The sequence below is a fragment of the Pistacia vera genome, unplaced genomic scaffold, assembly GCF_008641045.1.
Source record: "Pistacia vera cultivar Batoury unplaced genomic scaffold, PisVer_v2 Contig924, whole genome shotgun sequence".
NCBI classification, from domain to species: Eukaryota; Viridiplantae; Streptophyta; class Magnoliopsida; order Sapindales; family Anacardiaceae; genus Pistacia; species Pistacia vera.
The window spans coordinates 220,869-234,503 of NW_022196806.1; the positions used below are offsets into that span (position 1 = coordinate 220,869).

The window sequence follows — 13,635 nt, forward strand, 5'->3', positions numbered from 1 at the left end:
AAAAAAATATTTGAAACAAGGGGAAAGTGGGTATTTTTCGCGCAACGAAACTAAATGTTCCTGGAATGGACATCCTTTCCAATCATTATATATATATATATAACCCGAAACCGATCTAAAAAACCAAACTCCTTTCAGTTTCCAAAAAATGACTAAACTGATTTTTCGGTTTAGTTAATGGTTCAAGGGTATTTTCAAACCGATTTTGCCTAAAAGTGCCTAAACTTTGGATCACACAAAATTGAGTTGCTATAGAGATAAATGAGAATGTGCAACTTGTAAAATAGTCCAACTTCAGAGTAAATAGGAAATTAAGAAAGCATTATTTTCCAGTTCCTCTCAAACACGTTTGCTCTGCTTTTGTAAGTGGAATTAATGACCCACCATGTATGTAGAGAATTGACTTATCAAATCAAAAGAAAAGATTAAAGGTGTCTTTTGAGTGTCACTTTCCTTCTGTGTATAAGCTAGATAATTGCAGATAAAAGGTGTAAGTGAGCTAAGTCAAGTTGAGCTTTGAACTAATCAAGCTTAGCTTGATTGCTACAGTATTGAGCTCAAGCTCAACGTTGAAAATTCGAGTTTGAGCTTGAGCTTAATCAAGCTCAAGCTGCTAAAAAAAAAAAAAAAAACCTCTTCGATTCTCCACATTTTTACTTTCCCAATTGAGCTTCAAGCTCGAGCTTTTTTAAGCCTAGTTCTGGCGAGCTTGAACTCAGCTCATGAAAACTCAAGCCGAGTTGACACCCCTAACTGCAAAGATAAGTTACAATAAAGAAAAAAGATCGGAAAAGCTTTTTTTATTTTTATTTTAATTGATAGATTTATGTTAAATTATATTTTTTAGTGAGCTTTTTTCCATCCTTTTGAGGAGAATGACCCACCATGCTCACCACAACTCTACCATGCTCACCACAACCTTGTTTAATATATAACATGACAAAAATTTAATGCCTTTTCCACTTTTAAGATAATTAGATATTTGTAAAATCTCTTCACCTTCTTCAGTAATAGAATATATCATCAATCAGTCTTGCAAGTAAATGATAACAAATGAAGCAGTTAAAAGTAGAAAATAATCTTGTCCAAATTAAAGTAAATTATTATATCAAAGTTTAAAGATCATAAATCGATGTTTTTCCTTGGAAATGAAACTCGCCTCATAACTTTAGATCCTCACTGAGTCTCTATCATATTATATTCATAATAAGTCCAACTTCAAGATAAATGTGCCTTGAAAGTTGGTCCTGCCTTTCTAAGTGGAAACATGATCCACCAAGTCTGCAAAGACTTCAGTATTAAATTATAAAGTCCGAATTACAGTTTTTCACCTTTTCTTTTCTTAAATTATTCTCACCCCTCGTTTCAAAACTTCTGCCTTAGTTTGAGAAAATATCAAATTTAACCTTTTTTTTTTTTTTTTAAGTCTCCATTTATGATTGACCGACTTTGACCACTGAAATACTTATTTTATCCTCATTAAAAATTATCATATTAATTTATGGTTAGCCTATTCCCTATTGTAACACAAATTATTGATTTAAAATGAGACATAAACCAACCACCCTTCGTCTAAATCTAATCTAATGGTTCATATAAATTTGAGAAAAAAAAAGTTTACCCATAACTTACACTCAATTGTTTCACCACTCTTACAAATTGATTGCTATTTTGGTAAACAAAGAGAAACTCTTCAATCATTGTAACCCGTACACGCAATAGTGATTTGAATTAAACAAAAACACCATGAAAAACTCTTGATAATGAAAAACCAAAAACAAAATCGCAAGCTATAAAAGCACCCCAAGAAATTCTTTTTTTTTTTTTTTTTTAGGTATGGTAATTGGTCACCTGGTACAACTCAAACTCAACATCAAGACGTTTTCAACCAAACGCCCCTCTATCCATCGAGCCACAAATGGGTGGTTCACCCCAAGAAATTCCTCAATCATTAATCTTACCTAAAAACCTAAGTAATTTCTTCCAAAATTCTCATTAAACTTTTCATATTATGTTGAATGAATGAAGAAAAATTCTTCTTTTACAATACTACATCAATAAACCCAGTTTTTGCGCATAACAAATAACTTAATTCTCAATTACGCAATAAAAATATCAATGTCTATGATGAATCCATGTTATTTCTCTTTCAAAAAACAAGTTCAATACTTTTTTGAAATCTCTTTGAAAGATAACTAGTTTTCTTGAAGTTGTGGGAATATCAATAACTAGTTTTCTTGAAGTTGTGGGAATATCAACATATCAGCCAAAAATACAAAATTATTTGCTCTTGGGAGGGTTTTTTTCTTTGGATTTAATTTGCTCTTCAAGATTATTATTATTTTATTTTATTTTATTTTTTTGGGATTTTGTTGTTGAATGGAAGAAAAATAGTTGATTTCCTTTAAGATTTTTGAAAAAATCTAGTGTGAGTTATGTGTAAACTGGTTATGCTCAAATTCACAAATCCTTTAGATTAGATTTAGATGTTTCTTTCCTCATTTTGTCCTTTTGTTTGCCCTCTATTTGAAACTCTGAAAATGGTTCTTATTCAATATTATTACTGGGTCAGTTTTTTTGTAATTGGTCAAATAATACCAATCAAGGTTAATATTTGTCAAATTATTATGTTGCTACAGAAGTCTTTTACCTAATTAATCACCTATTTAATGGTTTTATTAAAAATATATCTACTATAGTCATATGAATGAATGATACATTAATTGCTATCGGCTAGAAGACTTTTTGTCAATTTTATCATAATAATTGGAAAAAATAAGGAGCCCAATAAACCCCCATTCAGAAAAATGGAAGCAATTAATTCCTCAACATTGAGAAGTATCTATAAGAGCCGTAACTCAAAGCATTACTCCGTATTCTTGCATATAACAGGTATTAACTTTTGATTTTGTAACTTCCAGCTATAAATCATACAGCACTAATATTTCTGCAAATTCCAAAGGTAACAGAAAACGTTTATTAGTTCTTCAGCAAGCCAGTGATTCTGATGTCAAAGATTTCACTGAAACAAAATGGGTCGGTTTACGACGGTTTCTCAAATGCTTACTGTTATCTAATTCCTGAAAATTAGCATGGCCCGTTGCTTGAGCATGCTCCACAGCCTCCTGTACAATTATGTAAAAGAAGCTCATCAGTAACAGCATAAGAATTTGTGAAATCTGATGAGAAGAAAGAACTAAGAACATGGAGAAAACTGGCATGGCACATTCACATGTACCATGGATTTTTTCAGCTTTATTATGTAATTTTACTATCTTAAGGTCAACACAGTTAGCATAGAAAAAATACCTTCTGGCCAATGACGCCAATTTGGCTACTCCACAACGCAAAGTGAGTTGGCAGTGTCCGTGTAACTCCTTTTCCTGAGCAACACATGTATTAGGTGATGTAACAATGAGAGTAAACTGCTTCAATGCTTAAATACCATAGAAATAATAAAATGAAACAAAAGATTTCTAACATCTGGAAATCTATCTCACAACAGACAGCTATAAACCACAATGCATAATAACATTTGAACTAATATGGAAAACAGTGTTGTGCAGTCACATTTCGTTTTGAGATATGAAACATTTAAAAATTTTAAAGAATTGATCATTAAAGTAGGACTTGTATAGATCCTTAAATACTACCTTTGTTGCTCCTTAACAAAATTATGAGCAAGTCCCTCAGCTGGCCCAATGGTCCTGTCCTTCCGCACAGCAAATATAGTCTGATCAAACTCCTCCGGAGCTCCCTCAAATGGAGACATCTATTGATACACCATATCTCAGTCAAGCACACGAGTGAATAGATAAAACATTAAGACTAGCACCAACAAATTCTTAAACAAATGGTGGCAGCAAATATGCAAACTAGTCCTCTCTTGCAAATCCTTTTGGCGGTACATGCAAATATGTAATATAACATATGGTTAAAATAGGGGTTGGGGGAAGTAACTTAAGCAAGAGAAGTCACCACCACCACTACAAATTTCGAACACGTATTTATAAATGCAAGTTTTAGTTATGACATTTTTCAACTTTTAGGCCACCAGCCCACATATCTAGCTACATCCATAAACTGATTGATTCTCCTTGACCAGGAGTTCTTACATGCATTGATTGGAGATGTCAGGCTTTCTATATATAAGCTATAATAATACATTACTTGACCATATCATCAATTAAAAAACATGAAGGAAAAATAAAATTTTATTTGAAGGAATGGGTCATAAGGTTCCATACAGCTAAAGCATCATAATGAAGCCCGTCATAGATCAGCATAACTCTTTCAGAATACTTCTTTTCCTGTCAAATAGAACATAAGAAGGGAAAAAAAGGGAAGAGAAATTTAGTAATGCAAATTTGCTGGAATCCGAAGAAAACAGATGCGAATATTTGTAACCTGGCCATATAAATCACATCTAGTGGTCTGAATATCATATGCTGCAATTTCACGTCCATAATAATCCGCTAATATGGAGAGTTCAATGGCACCTTCAGAGTAGAACACAAATAACCACGTCAGTACAACTAATCAACAAGTGACGAAAATAACATACAAGCGTGATTGTGACACAAAACACACAGTGGGCCAAACAAATTCACTGAAATGAAGTGCATATGCAATCTATTGAAACTTCCTTTTGAGCAAAGAAACCACCGGACCTAATTTTAGAATAAATTGAGAACTGCAGAGAATATAGGAAATTCATATAAAGCAACCCAAAATGTCACTTCAGGTTGTCTATCATGATAAGAGAATAAAGATAACATTTTCAATTATCAGCTGAGCCAACTGCAAAATAAGTACAAAAGGTCATCGCCTAAACCAACCACACAAGCACATATACATGCAGGACATTGCCATGGTGTAAACACGAAAGTCACTCTCTTTACCCAAGTGTAAGAACTATGGCAAAGCTAGATGCTTCCCATATATGAAGCTAAACAAGAAACGCTAGCAATTCTGAGATGATTCATTAATGGCATATGTAATAATATAGACCCATCTTCTTTCAACTGTCTAATGACCATCAAAACATGCCCTAAGAAAAGAAGTTCAACAAACCTCCCCACTTCTCTGAGTCCTGAATCCAGGAAAAATACTCTTCGTTTGGCTTTCCAAGAAAAGCTTCGGAATATTTTACAGGATCACTTGCCACAGTTGCCGCTATAACCTTCAAAAGTTCATAAATCACAGTGTTCAGAAAATCAAATAGAAAAGGAAATAGAATATGTCAATTATATCACTCATTCATAGGTCTGTTCAGTAACGTTTGTAGAATTTGTTTTCAAAATAATAATTAAAATGAAAGACCGACAGACAAATAAAAGCACTTTGCATAACTTCTATGCATCATTAATCTCACATGACACAAATAGCGCATATATTAGATGTATCAAGCTAAATAGATATTCAACCACATAAAATTTGAACATTTATATTTAACTGCAATAAACTCATCCCACCAATTCTCAAAACTGCACATAAGCTTGAAGATCCCCCATAAACCATAGCAAACACATGAACAGAAATCGAATTATGTTTAAGATCTTTAACTACACATGTTTAGCAGCAAAGATAAGATGTAACAGATAAGAACCTGTCTCAATTCTGGAGCTTTATTTTTGTCATGGTCCATAACATATCTGTAAATAGTAAATAGAGAAACAAAAGAGCAATGAAAAAACAGAAACAAAAACTCATTTCATTATAACTAACAATAATTTTATAGTTTAGTCTTTACCCAACAGCATTAAAAAGGCAACTGTTGTCCGAGGGAATCACCCTTCTAACTATAATCCCGTCCATCTTACAAGGATATATGCACCTGAAAACAATCAGAAATTAATCATTATATGCTTCAAGATTCTAAGCAACAGCATAAACAAAGGAAACAAGAAACCAATGGCATGAAGCAATAACCTGAAAAACACCCTTTAATTATATAAAAAGGATAACCAAATAAACACATAAAAAACCTCAAATTTCACAACTTCTGTAACCTCAGAATAGAACCATAGTAACATAGAATATATAAAAGAAGATCAAAAACTAAACAGAAGAACTTGCTAATTAAAACCCGCCAAGAATATACGAAAACTCTCCTTCGTGAACACACATAAAACAAAATAATAATAAAAAAGAATCCAATCTTGACAAAATAAAATAATTCAATCTTGAAACAAAATTAAAAATTAAAAATAAAAAAATCTTTAAACAAAGTAAAAGCTAAAAATTAAAATTTGAACCAACCCACCTTAGAAAAACAATCCAGAAAGCAAACGGGGACAGAATATAAGCAATCAAAACTCAAAAGGGGAATCCAAAAATAAAAAGAGCATATATACTAACAAAAAGAAGTACCGAATGAAATGTTTAGATCTGAAATGGAATAAAAGAATGTAACTTTGCAGTAAAGAAATGGAGAAGATAAGAATAACAGGAAACACAATGGACCCACAAACAAGAGCTAATTATATAAACCCAAGATTTTTTTCATGGGATTTTTTGTTTTTTTTATTTTGGTTTAGCTAAAATAAGTAACTGTTAAGGAAGGTGTGATAAAAGAGATTAATTATGATAAAAATATACGAAAGCTAAGGAGCAGTTGGTTACCAAGATATCTTGTAGAGAATTTTTTTTTTTTTTTTCTTTTAAATAAACATGTGCTGGACAAGTTCTCCCTAAGTCTTAATTATGTTTAATTTATAATTTAGAAAGATTTAGTTTAATTAAATATTTGAGATTTTTTCCTCAAAAAATCCTTTATAGTGAATTTAACATTACCCGGTTAAAGTTTGACCAAAGATTAATATAAGATTTTCAATTCATATATCACAATTTATGTGTCAAGCTTTTAAGATTGTGGTACTTTTTTTTTTTTTTTTAAATGATGCACGGTACCTGGACCAATTTATATCACTTTAATTAATATCTTGAAAAATTATAAGAGTGAATACATAGTCCTTACTATCCTACAATACGATACATACCTTACGATCTCTGTTTTAAATCTCAGACCAGACCATCTGATCAGACCGATTTGACTGGGAGCCAACCTTTACTCTGATCCGGATTAATATAAAAATCAAGAATGTCATTAGAACCCGCTTTAGATCGACAAAATAGTACAAACCGTCGGTTTGACTAGTCCGAGGCTTAAAACGTTTTGTAATTTTTGGGTATCTGATCCTAAAAATTTTATATTTTTAATTCCTAAACTAATTTGCAACACCGTTTCATTCTCTCTTTCATTTGAATAAAAAAAACTAAATTGTATCTTCTATTTTTCTTCAGTTATTCTAAAATCTACTGAAGGAGAAGAAGTAAGGGGAGGGGAAGGAAGAAGAAAGAGAAGAGGAGACAAAGAAAGAGTAAGAAAGAAGATTAGAAGAAAGAAAAGAGGAGACGAAGAGAGAAGGAAGAAGAAAGGAGTAGAGAAATTATACAGCGAGACGCGAATGTGTTAGAAGAAAGTGACTGGGGAGTGATGGGGAGAGAGAGAAAAAAAAATAATTAATAATAAAATCTATAAGATGCATTATTTTATTTTAAACTTATAGGGGTTTATTTGTAATTTTTAGAAATACATTTGCTGGTTTTTAAACTTATAATAATTAATGGAATTATTTAAAGATGTGACTGCTATATACTGGTCAGACCGACCCACGAACTGGCTCTTGACCTGGTCAACGAATGGTTCGATTTTTAAAACAATGCTTACGATATGATTCGATAAGGATTGCCAACGATACGTATTAAAGAGTATATCCTAAACTTTTGATACGTTAACATGTATCCTACAATACGATATGTATCATTCGTATCCTTAAAAATATCAATACAAGTCGATACGGTTTTATTAATTTGGGCTGAAGGCCCATAATATTTTTCGAGTCAAATTTGGGTTACCCAGCCCAATAATAATAACACTAGTAGAGATACAGTTATTGACATTGATATTGAAAATGATATGAATGTTGAGAGAAAATGATATAGATTCTTAATTTTGTGATTAATTTTGGTTATGTAATGCCATAATTTAAAACCAATAATACTATAACATTCGTTAATTAATCATAGGGATAATATTAATTTTTAGAAAATTTTTATTATTTTATTAATTTTTTTGAAAAATGTGTATCCTATAATACGATACACAATTCAAAAAATTAGATTTTTTATTAATAATATGATACGCAATTTGACAATCATAATGACTACCCTTATTAATAACCGAAAAGAAACTCGAACTCAATACTTATTGAATAATACAACTAAGAGTCTCTCTCAAAACATTCAAAACACTCAACCATTTTCTAGTTAAGATTGTCATATCTTGAGACTTCTAAATTAATGTTAGAATTCTTTATATTATTCAAAAACAATTTTCCATGCTTTAATATTTTTCTTATTTCTTTATTTTTTTTTTTAATTATGTAGTATTTTCATTTTATTTGCAATTCTCAAGCAACCTAATATACATATACTTATATTGCTAAACCAAATAAATAACTGAAAATAGCAGCTGGGCAATGCATTTTCAAAGTGAATGTTCACATGCTGACAGTACAATAACTTAGCAGGATTTAGTCCAGGGTCACCTAAGTGGCAGGACTCAGATCCCAAAATTCCTAGAACAGACCTTGAGAGAAGCAATAATGGATTAAGGTAGAACTACAACCTATTAGTTTTACTACTTGCAATAAAAATGGAACTGAGAAAATATTTCTAAGCTATAGTTCTCCAGACGCCCTCTTTTACTTTATTATTCACTCTTGCAGAACTTCGCTTTAATTAGGCACTTTGAAGTGCTGCAATGCATTCAATCTCAATTCTGGCATCCAAGGGTAGTGCGGCTACTTGATATGTTGAACGAGCTGGAGCAGGTGCCGGAAAGTCTGCAGCAACAACAAGAAATCACTTGGTCAGCTTGACCTGAGTTCTTCATGGTTGATCTTGAGAATCAATTACATGCCAAGTTGATTAATCAATGAATATAATTCAACTTAACTAACATAAAACTTACATTTAGCATAGATCTCATTTACTTTCTTGAAGTCTTTCAAGTCAGCCAACCTGCAGAGAGAAACAATTAAAAAGACTCATCTTTGCCTAACTCTATACCTCAAAGAATCAAGATTGTAGTGCGAAGTTACAGAAGATCATACATAATTGTTGTCTTAACCACAGAGGAATAATCAGCACCACTAGCTTTCAGTATTTCACCCATATTTTTCAGAACCTGCAAATTTTTCGTAAGCCCAGATCAGCCAGAGCTGTAAAGAAAGTGAGCTATCTTATGTCATAGTAATTCAAGCCAAGTGCCGACCAATCAAACAACCAAGTAACATTTCGTTAAGTAAAAAAGGCTTTACTAATAAAAATAAAAAAGCATTTCCTAAATATGCAAAAGTTGTATGGACATCAGTCTTAACATCCACTCCCCTCCCTAAAAACGGGGATTATGAAACAAACAATATACGACAAAGAAGAATAAACAGCATTTAGCACTCCCAGGCATGTAGAAGTTTTTAATTCATGTAATACTCAGAATGCGCAAAAGAAAAATTAAGGATTGAGATGGCTAGCTCATAGGTTACTAATTTACCTGCTCTGTTTGCTCCTCTACACTCTCTGAGACAAACTTCCCAGTCTGGAAGAGAGTACCAGAAAAATACAATCAGTAGAGCGGCACATGAAAAGCAAATCGACAAGACTGAGATGACAAGTATGTGTATGCACAATTGAAAAGAACATTCATCTATTTCATAAATAGTTATCACATTATAATATGCAGGCCCATTTATAATAAAACCTAATATTGAAGCAAAACCCTGAATGAAAAACATCACAAACCTCTGGAATAAGACCAAGAACTCCAGAGACAAAAACAAGATTATTGGCTTTGATGGCCTGAGAATACGGTCCCAATGCTGCTGGTGCCTTGTTAGTCGCAACAGCCTCCTTCAAACCTACAATCACGACATAGTCAGCACCATTACATGTTACCGATCCATAAGGATCCCAACAAAAAAAGCTTCCCAATTACAATAAAAATTATTCAACCAATTATCTCACAGCCTCAAAACAAAATCGCCCAGTGATTTATCTCTGTAACTTCATTCACATATTTTTCTAATTACATAATGTAGTTAAAAAGTCCAACATTCCGTTAATAATCATTCATAAGTTGAAAACCACAACTGGAATCCACATATAAAATTCAACTCATCCACCTATCAAAATCCCAAACTTCAGTAAAAGTCTCAACATAAATAAATATCAGCACCAAAAACCGAACCCAAGTTCCAAAATCTCAATGTACTTGTAACACATTTCATGCTAATAAAATTGCAACCATATCAACCGGTCACAAAAGCCAAAGCACAACTAATTAACCTCATTTCAACTCACAAAATCCCACTGACACTCTAAACTACACATAGTAACAAAAAGTCTCAATCTTTCATCACAATCAAACTCTCAAACCAACTACACTGATTTTTCACCACACATTTACATCATCAACGCAAATGGGTATCACGCAAATCAATAAAAAAATGAAAAACCCACAACAAAAATATATTTAAAAAAAAAAAAAAAAGTGAATCGAGTTTTACTAGGAATAGCTGATGTTGATAAGCAAGCAAAGGGACTGGTGTGTGCTCTAGATGAAGAACACCACAGGGTGGAGGCGGCGACGGAGGCGCAGCCGAAGCCGACGGCAGCCAAAGGAGACCGTGTGCGCAGTGCGCCCATGTCGACAGTGGGGACATTAAACGACCTTAATGAACACCAAGCCATCAGTCTCTGTCTCTCTGAATAACAGTCTCGGTTCACTTCACCTGTGTTTGGTGAGAGTGAGACTTTAAAAATGGTGGCTTTTCTTGTCCTGTCTGTTTTTAATAAAAACAATATAGGTGTTACCTGGGCTTGGGCTTCATAAACCAAGATTGGGCCTGAGAGCTTAGGTTTGGGCTGTTTGGGCCTTCGAAAGCCCAATACCACGAAAACAAAACAATTACAATAACAATCTCATAATTAACCGGTGGATCTAATTTAAGAGTTGTTTAACTCATCATTTACATTACTATAAATGATATATAAATTAATTTTCAACATATTTAGATGTCATGAGATTTGTATTACTTCATACCAAGTACAATTTATTATTGTTGATTTACTTTAATTATTCTATAGTTTGATATAAAAATTATCACACACATTTTTTACAATTTGGGAAACATTTCGACTTAACAATAAAGATGGGCTCATAAGTTCAATCTTACAAACTTTCTCTCATAACTCCAAAACTGCAGTTCACAATTGGAAATGTTGGACCCATTTACAATTGGGTTGTAAGTATAGTATTACCTTCAAACTTAATCGACGAGCTTAATTTAAAGTTACTCACTGGTGTTGACTGGGATTTTTAACTAGTAAAAACGACCAATAATTAATGCATCTCCAAGAATTATAGCACAATTGTTTTGGCTTAATATATCATATCTCACATCGTTCATGAATGAATCTGAAATTCAGTTTACAAGACTTAGAGATTTCAATTGATTAGATGAGTGAGTTCACTTGTCCACAACTACAAATATGTTTCTTTACAAACACTTTCTCTACACACAGGGCAAGTGCCATTTCTAGTTACCCATTTATCTATGCATTCCAAATGAAAACAGTGTCCACAATTAGGAAGCTTTCTTGCAGAATCACCCTCCAAGAAATCCTGAAAAAAGAAAAAAAACAGTCAAATCCAAGAACCCATAACTCTAAACTTATTCATAACTTTGTTAACAGCTTAAAGTCAAGATGTATATATATTCACCTGTAAGCAAATTGAACAGCAAAGCTCATGGCAAATTTGGACCATGATTTTAGAATCAACTGTAAATTCAGGAAGCTTTAGAATTGAATCTCTGGAAAGCCCTTTAACTCCATTGACATCATATACATCAGAAATCTCTCTGTAAGTAGTTTCCAATGTGCTAATCTGAGATTAATAACCAAGTTAATTTCTGATTAGATTTCACATTATCTGAACAAAAATTTTCACTAAAAGCTTCATAAATTGGAGCGATTACTTACTTGCCACTGATAGGCTTTGAGCATTGCTGGACTTACCCATTCCGTGAAAACCTTGCCATTCATTAAGCTAGTTAAGAGAGCAAGCTGTAAAAAATAATAAATTATGTTGATTAATTATCTCTCTCTGGTCCTCGATTAATTTCCATTTCTTATTGATTTGAAAATTACTGTTAACTAAAGGAGGAAGTGTGTTATAATTAGTGGTAGAGAAAGTTTTAACCATTTTACCTTGGACAATGACTCTCCATCAGCTGCTGATTCTAGTAACTGCATAGCTGTAATGGCACCTGCCACTGCACCTATTCCAGCCCCATGAAGGAACCCAGTTTCAGTTGTTTGGCCTTTCATGGCTCCCACAATTGTTCCAACTATTGCCCCACCTGGAAAACCAAAGAGAAATAAGCCTGTTAGTTCATGACTTCATGTATCAGTTTTACGCGACAAGACTTAGTTATCAAACAAACTAACAAACGCCGTATTGATTCTTCATTGTTACAAAAAGACTGAGACCAAATAGTAAGTTTATTCAGAATATATACATACATACCTAATGCAAAAGTGCAGGTGAATGAAGCATAGAGACCTTTCCTCAAGGCTCTAATCAAAACCCCATTTCCAGAAGCACCAAACATGGCAAAAAACCACAGAGAAACCACCACTTTACACTTAAACGACATGTCTATTAGCCCAGAAAACCACTCTTTCAACATGGGGAAAAACAAACTCGAAGAGGAAAAAAGAGATAAAGGTGAAAACCAATTGCTAACTTGGATAGTGTACTATATTTATTAAGAAGAAAAAGCATTAGATTAGAGTTTGCTTCGGGAATATGCATAAGCAACTCAAGCATTTTATAGGGCAAGAAGAACAGCAGCATTTATGTGGGGTTTAAGTCAAAAGACTTGAGAGCCAGAGCTACAAGACAAATGCAGCTACATGCAAAATGAAATGGGAAATGAGCATTAATGCTTCTAATCAGACTTTACGAAAAATGGTAATACAATATAATATAAAATGCCAGTGATTTGATTGCCCATCCATTATTGTTTCCAGAATCCATTAGAACTTAGAAGATAACTCTTTACTTGGAACTTATAGTGACAGATATGGTGAATTATATGAGTTAAATAATTAGTAAAACTTTGTTTAGTAATTGTTTAAAGGCTTAATCTCAAATAAAGAATGGAATGTTAGTATATTTGGATCAAATCCAATCTGCAATTTAACAGGATGGTAAAATAAAATTATATGCTATAACACTGGGAAAAGTAAAAAAAATTCGAATAAAGATAGATTTACAAACGTATAAGAAATGGTCATTCCTTGAATGAGGATGGAACGATTGTTCCTTGGATGAGGAATGGTCATTCCTCATTGAATAGTTATTCCATAGGAAGGAATGACCATTCTGTAGGAAGGAATAATCGTTCATCCCTAAGAAATGACCGTTCCTTATACGATGAACGATTGTTCATTCCTAAGGAACAATCATTCATGTTTAGTGAAAGTTGTGATTTGATGTAGTAA

The 13,635-nt window shown here is 32.8% G+C and overlaps 3 protein-coding genes across 4 annotated transcripts; all 3 read right to left on the reverse strand.

Moving 5' to 3' along the window:
• Window positions 1–3,308: 3,308 nt before the first annotated feature.
• Window positions 3,309–6,413, reverse strand: LOC116120108 (OVARIAN TUMOR DOMAIN-containing deubiquitinating enzyme 2-like). 2 transcript variants are annotated; one of them, XM_031406045.1, is made up of 8 exons: window positions 6,266–6,413; window positions 5,753–5,836; window positions 5,609–5,654; window positions 5,074–5,182; window positions 4,408–4,499; window positions 4,248–4,310; window positions 3,654–3,772; window positions 3,309–3,383 (listed from the first exon to the last, which is right to left on the reverse strand). In XM_031406045.1, exons 2-8 carry the CDS (start codon window positions 5,815–5,817, stop codon window positions 3,335–3,337), a joined length of 543 nt encoding a protein of 180 aa, XP_031261905.1. In that variant the 5' UTR covers window positions 5,818–5,836; window positions 6,266–6,413; the 3' UTR covers window positions 3,309–3,334. The 2 variants fall into 2 exon arrangements, with proteins under 2 accessions (XP_031261905.1, XP_031261907.1); XM_031406047.1 differs by lacking the exon at window positions 6,266–6,413 and having other exon boundaries at window positions 5,794–5,836.
• A 2,093-nt stretch (window positions 6,414–8,506) lies between these two features.
• On the reverse strand, window positions 8,507–10,888 carry LOC116120107 (reactive Intermediate Deaminase A, chloroplastic-like). Its single transcript, XM_031406044.1, has 6 exons — window positions 10,632–10,888; window positions 9,868–9,983; window positions 9,620–9,664; window positions 9,180–9,253; window positions 9,038–9,087; window positions 8,507–8,909 (listed from the first exon to the last, which is right to left on the reverse strand). The coding sequence occupies exons 1-6, from the start codon at window positions 10,813–10,815 to the stop codon at window positions 8,806–8,808; spliced, it is 573 nt and encodes a 190-aa protein (XP_031261904.1). The 5' UTR covers window positions 10,816–10,888; the 3' UTR covers window positions 8,507–8,805.
• A 719-nt stretch (window positions 10,889–11,607) lies between these two features.
• On the reverse strand, window positions 11,608–12,978 carry LOC116120089 (NEP1-interacting protein-like 1). The gene is made up of 5 exons (XM_031406027.1): window positions 12,656–12,978; window positions 12,337–12,488; window positions 12,109–12,192; window positions 11,849–12,013; window positions 11,608–11,749 (listed from the first exon to the last, which is right to left on the reverse strand). Exons 1-5 carry the CDS (start codon window positions 12,816–12,818, stop codon window positions 11,609–11,611), a joined length of 705 nt encoding a protein of 234 aa, XP_031261887.1. The 5' UTR covers window positions 12,819–12,978; the 3' UTR covers window position 11,608.
• Window positions 12,979–13,635: the final 657 nt, after the last annotated feature.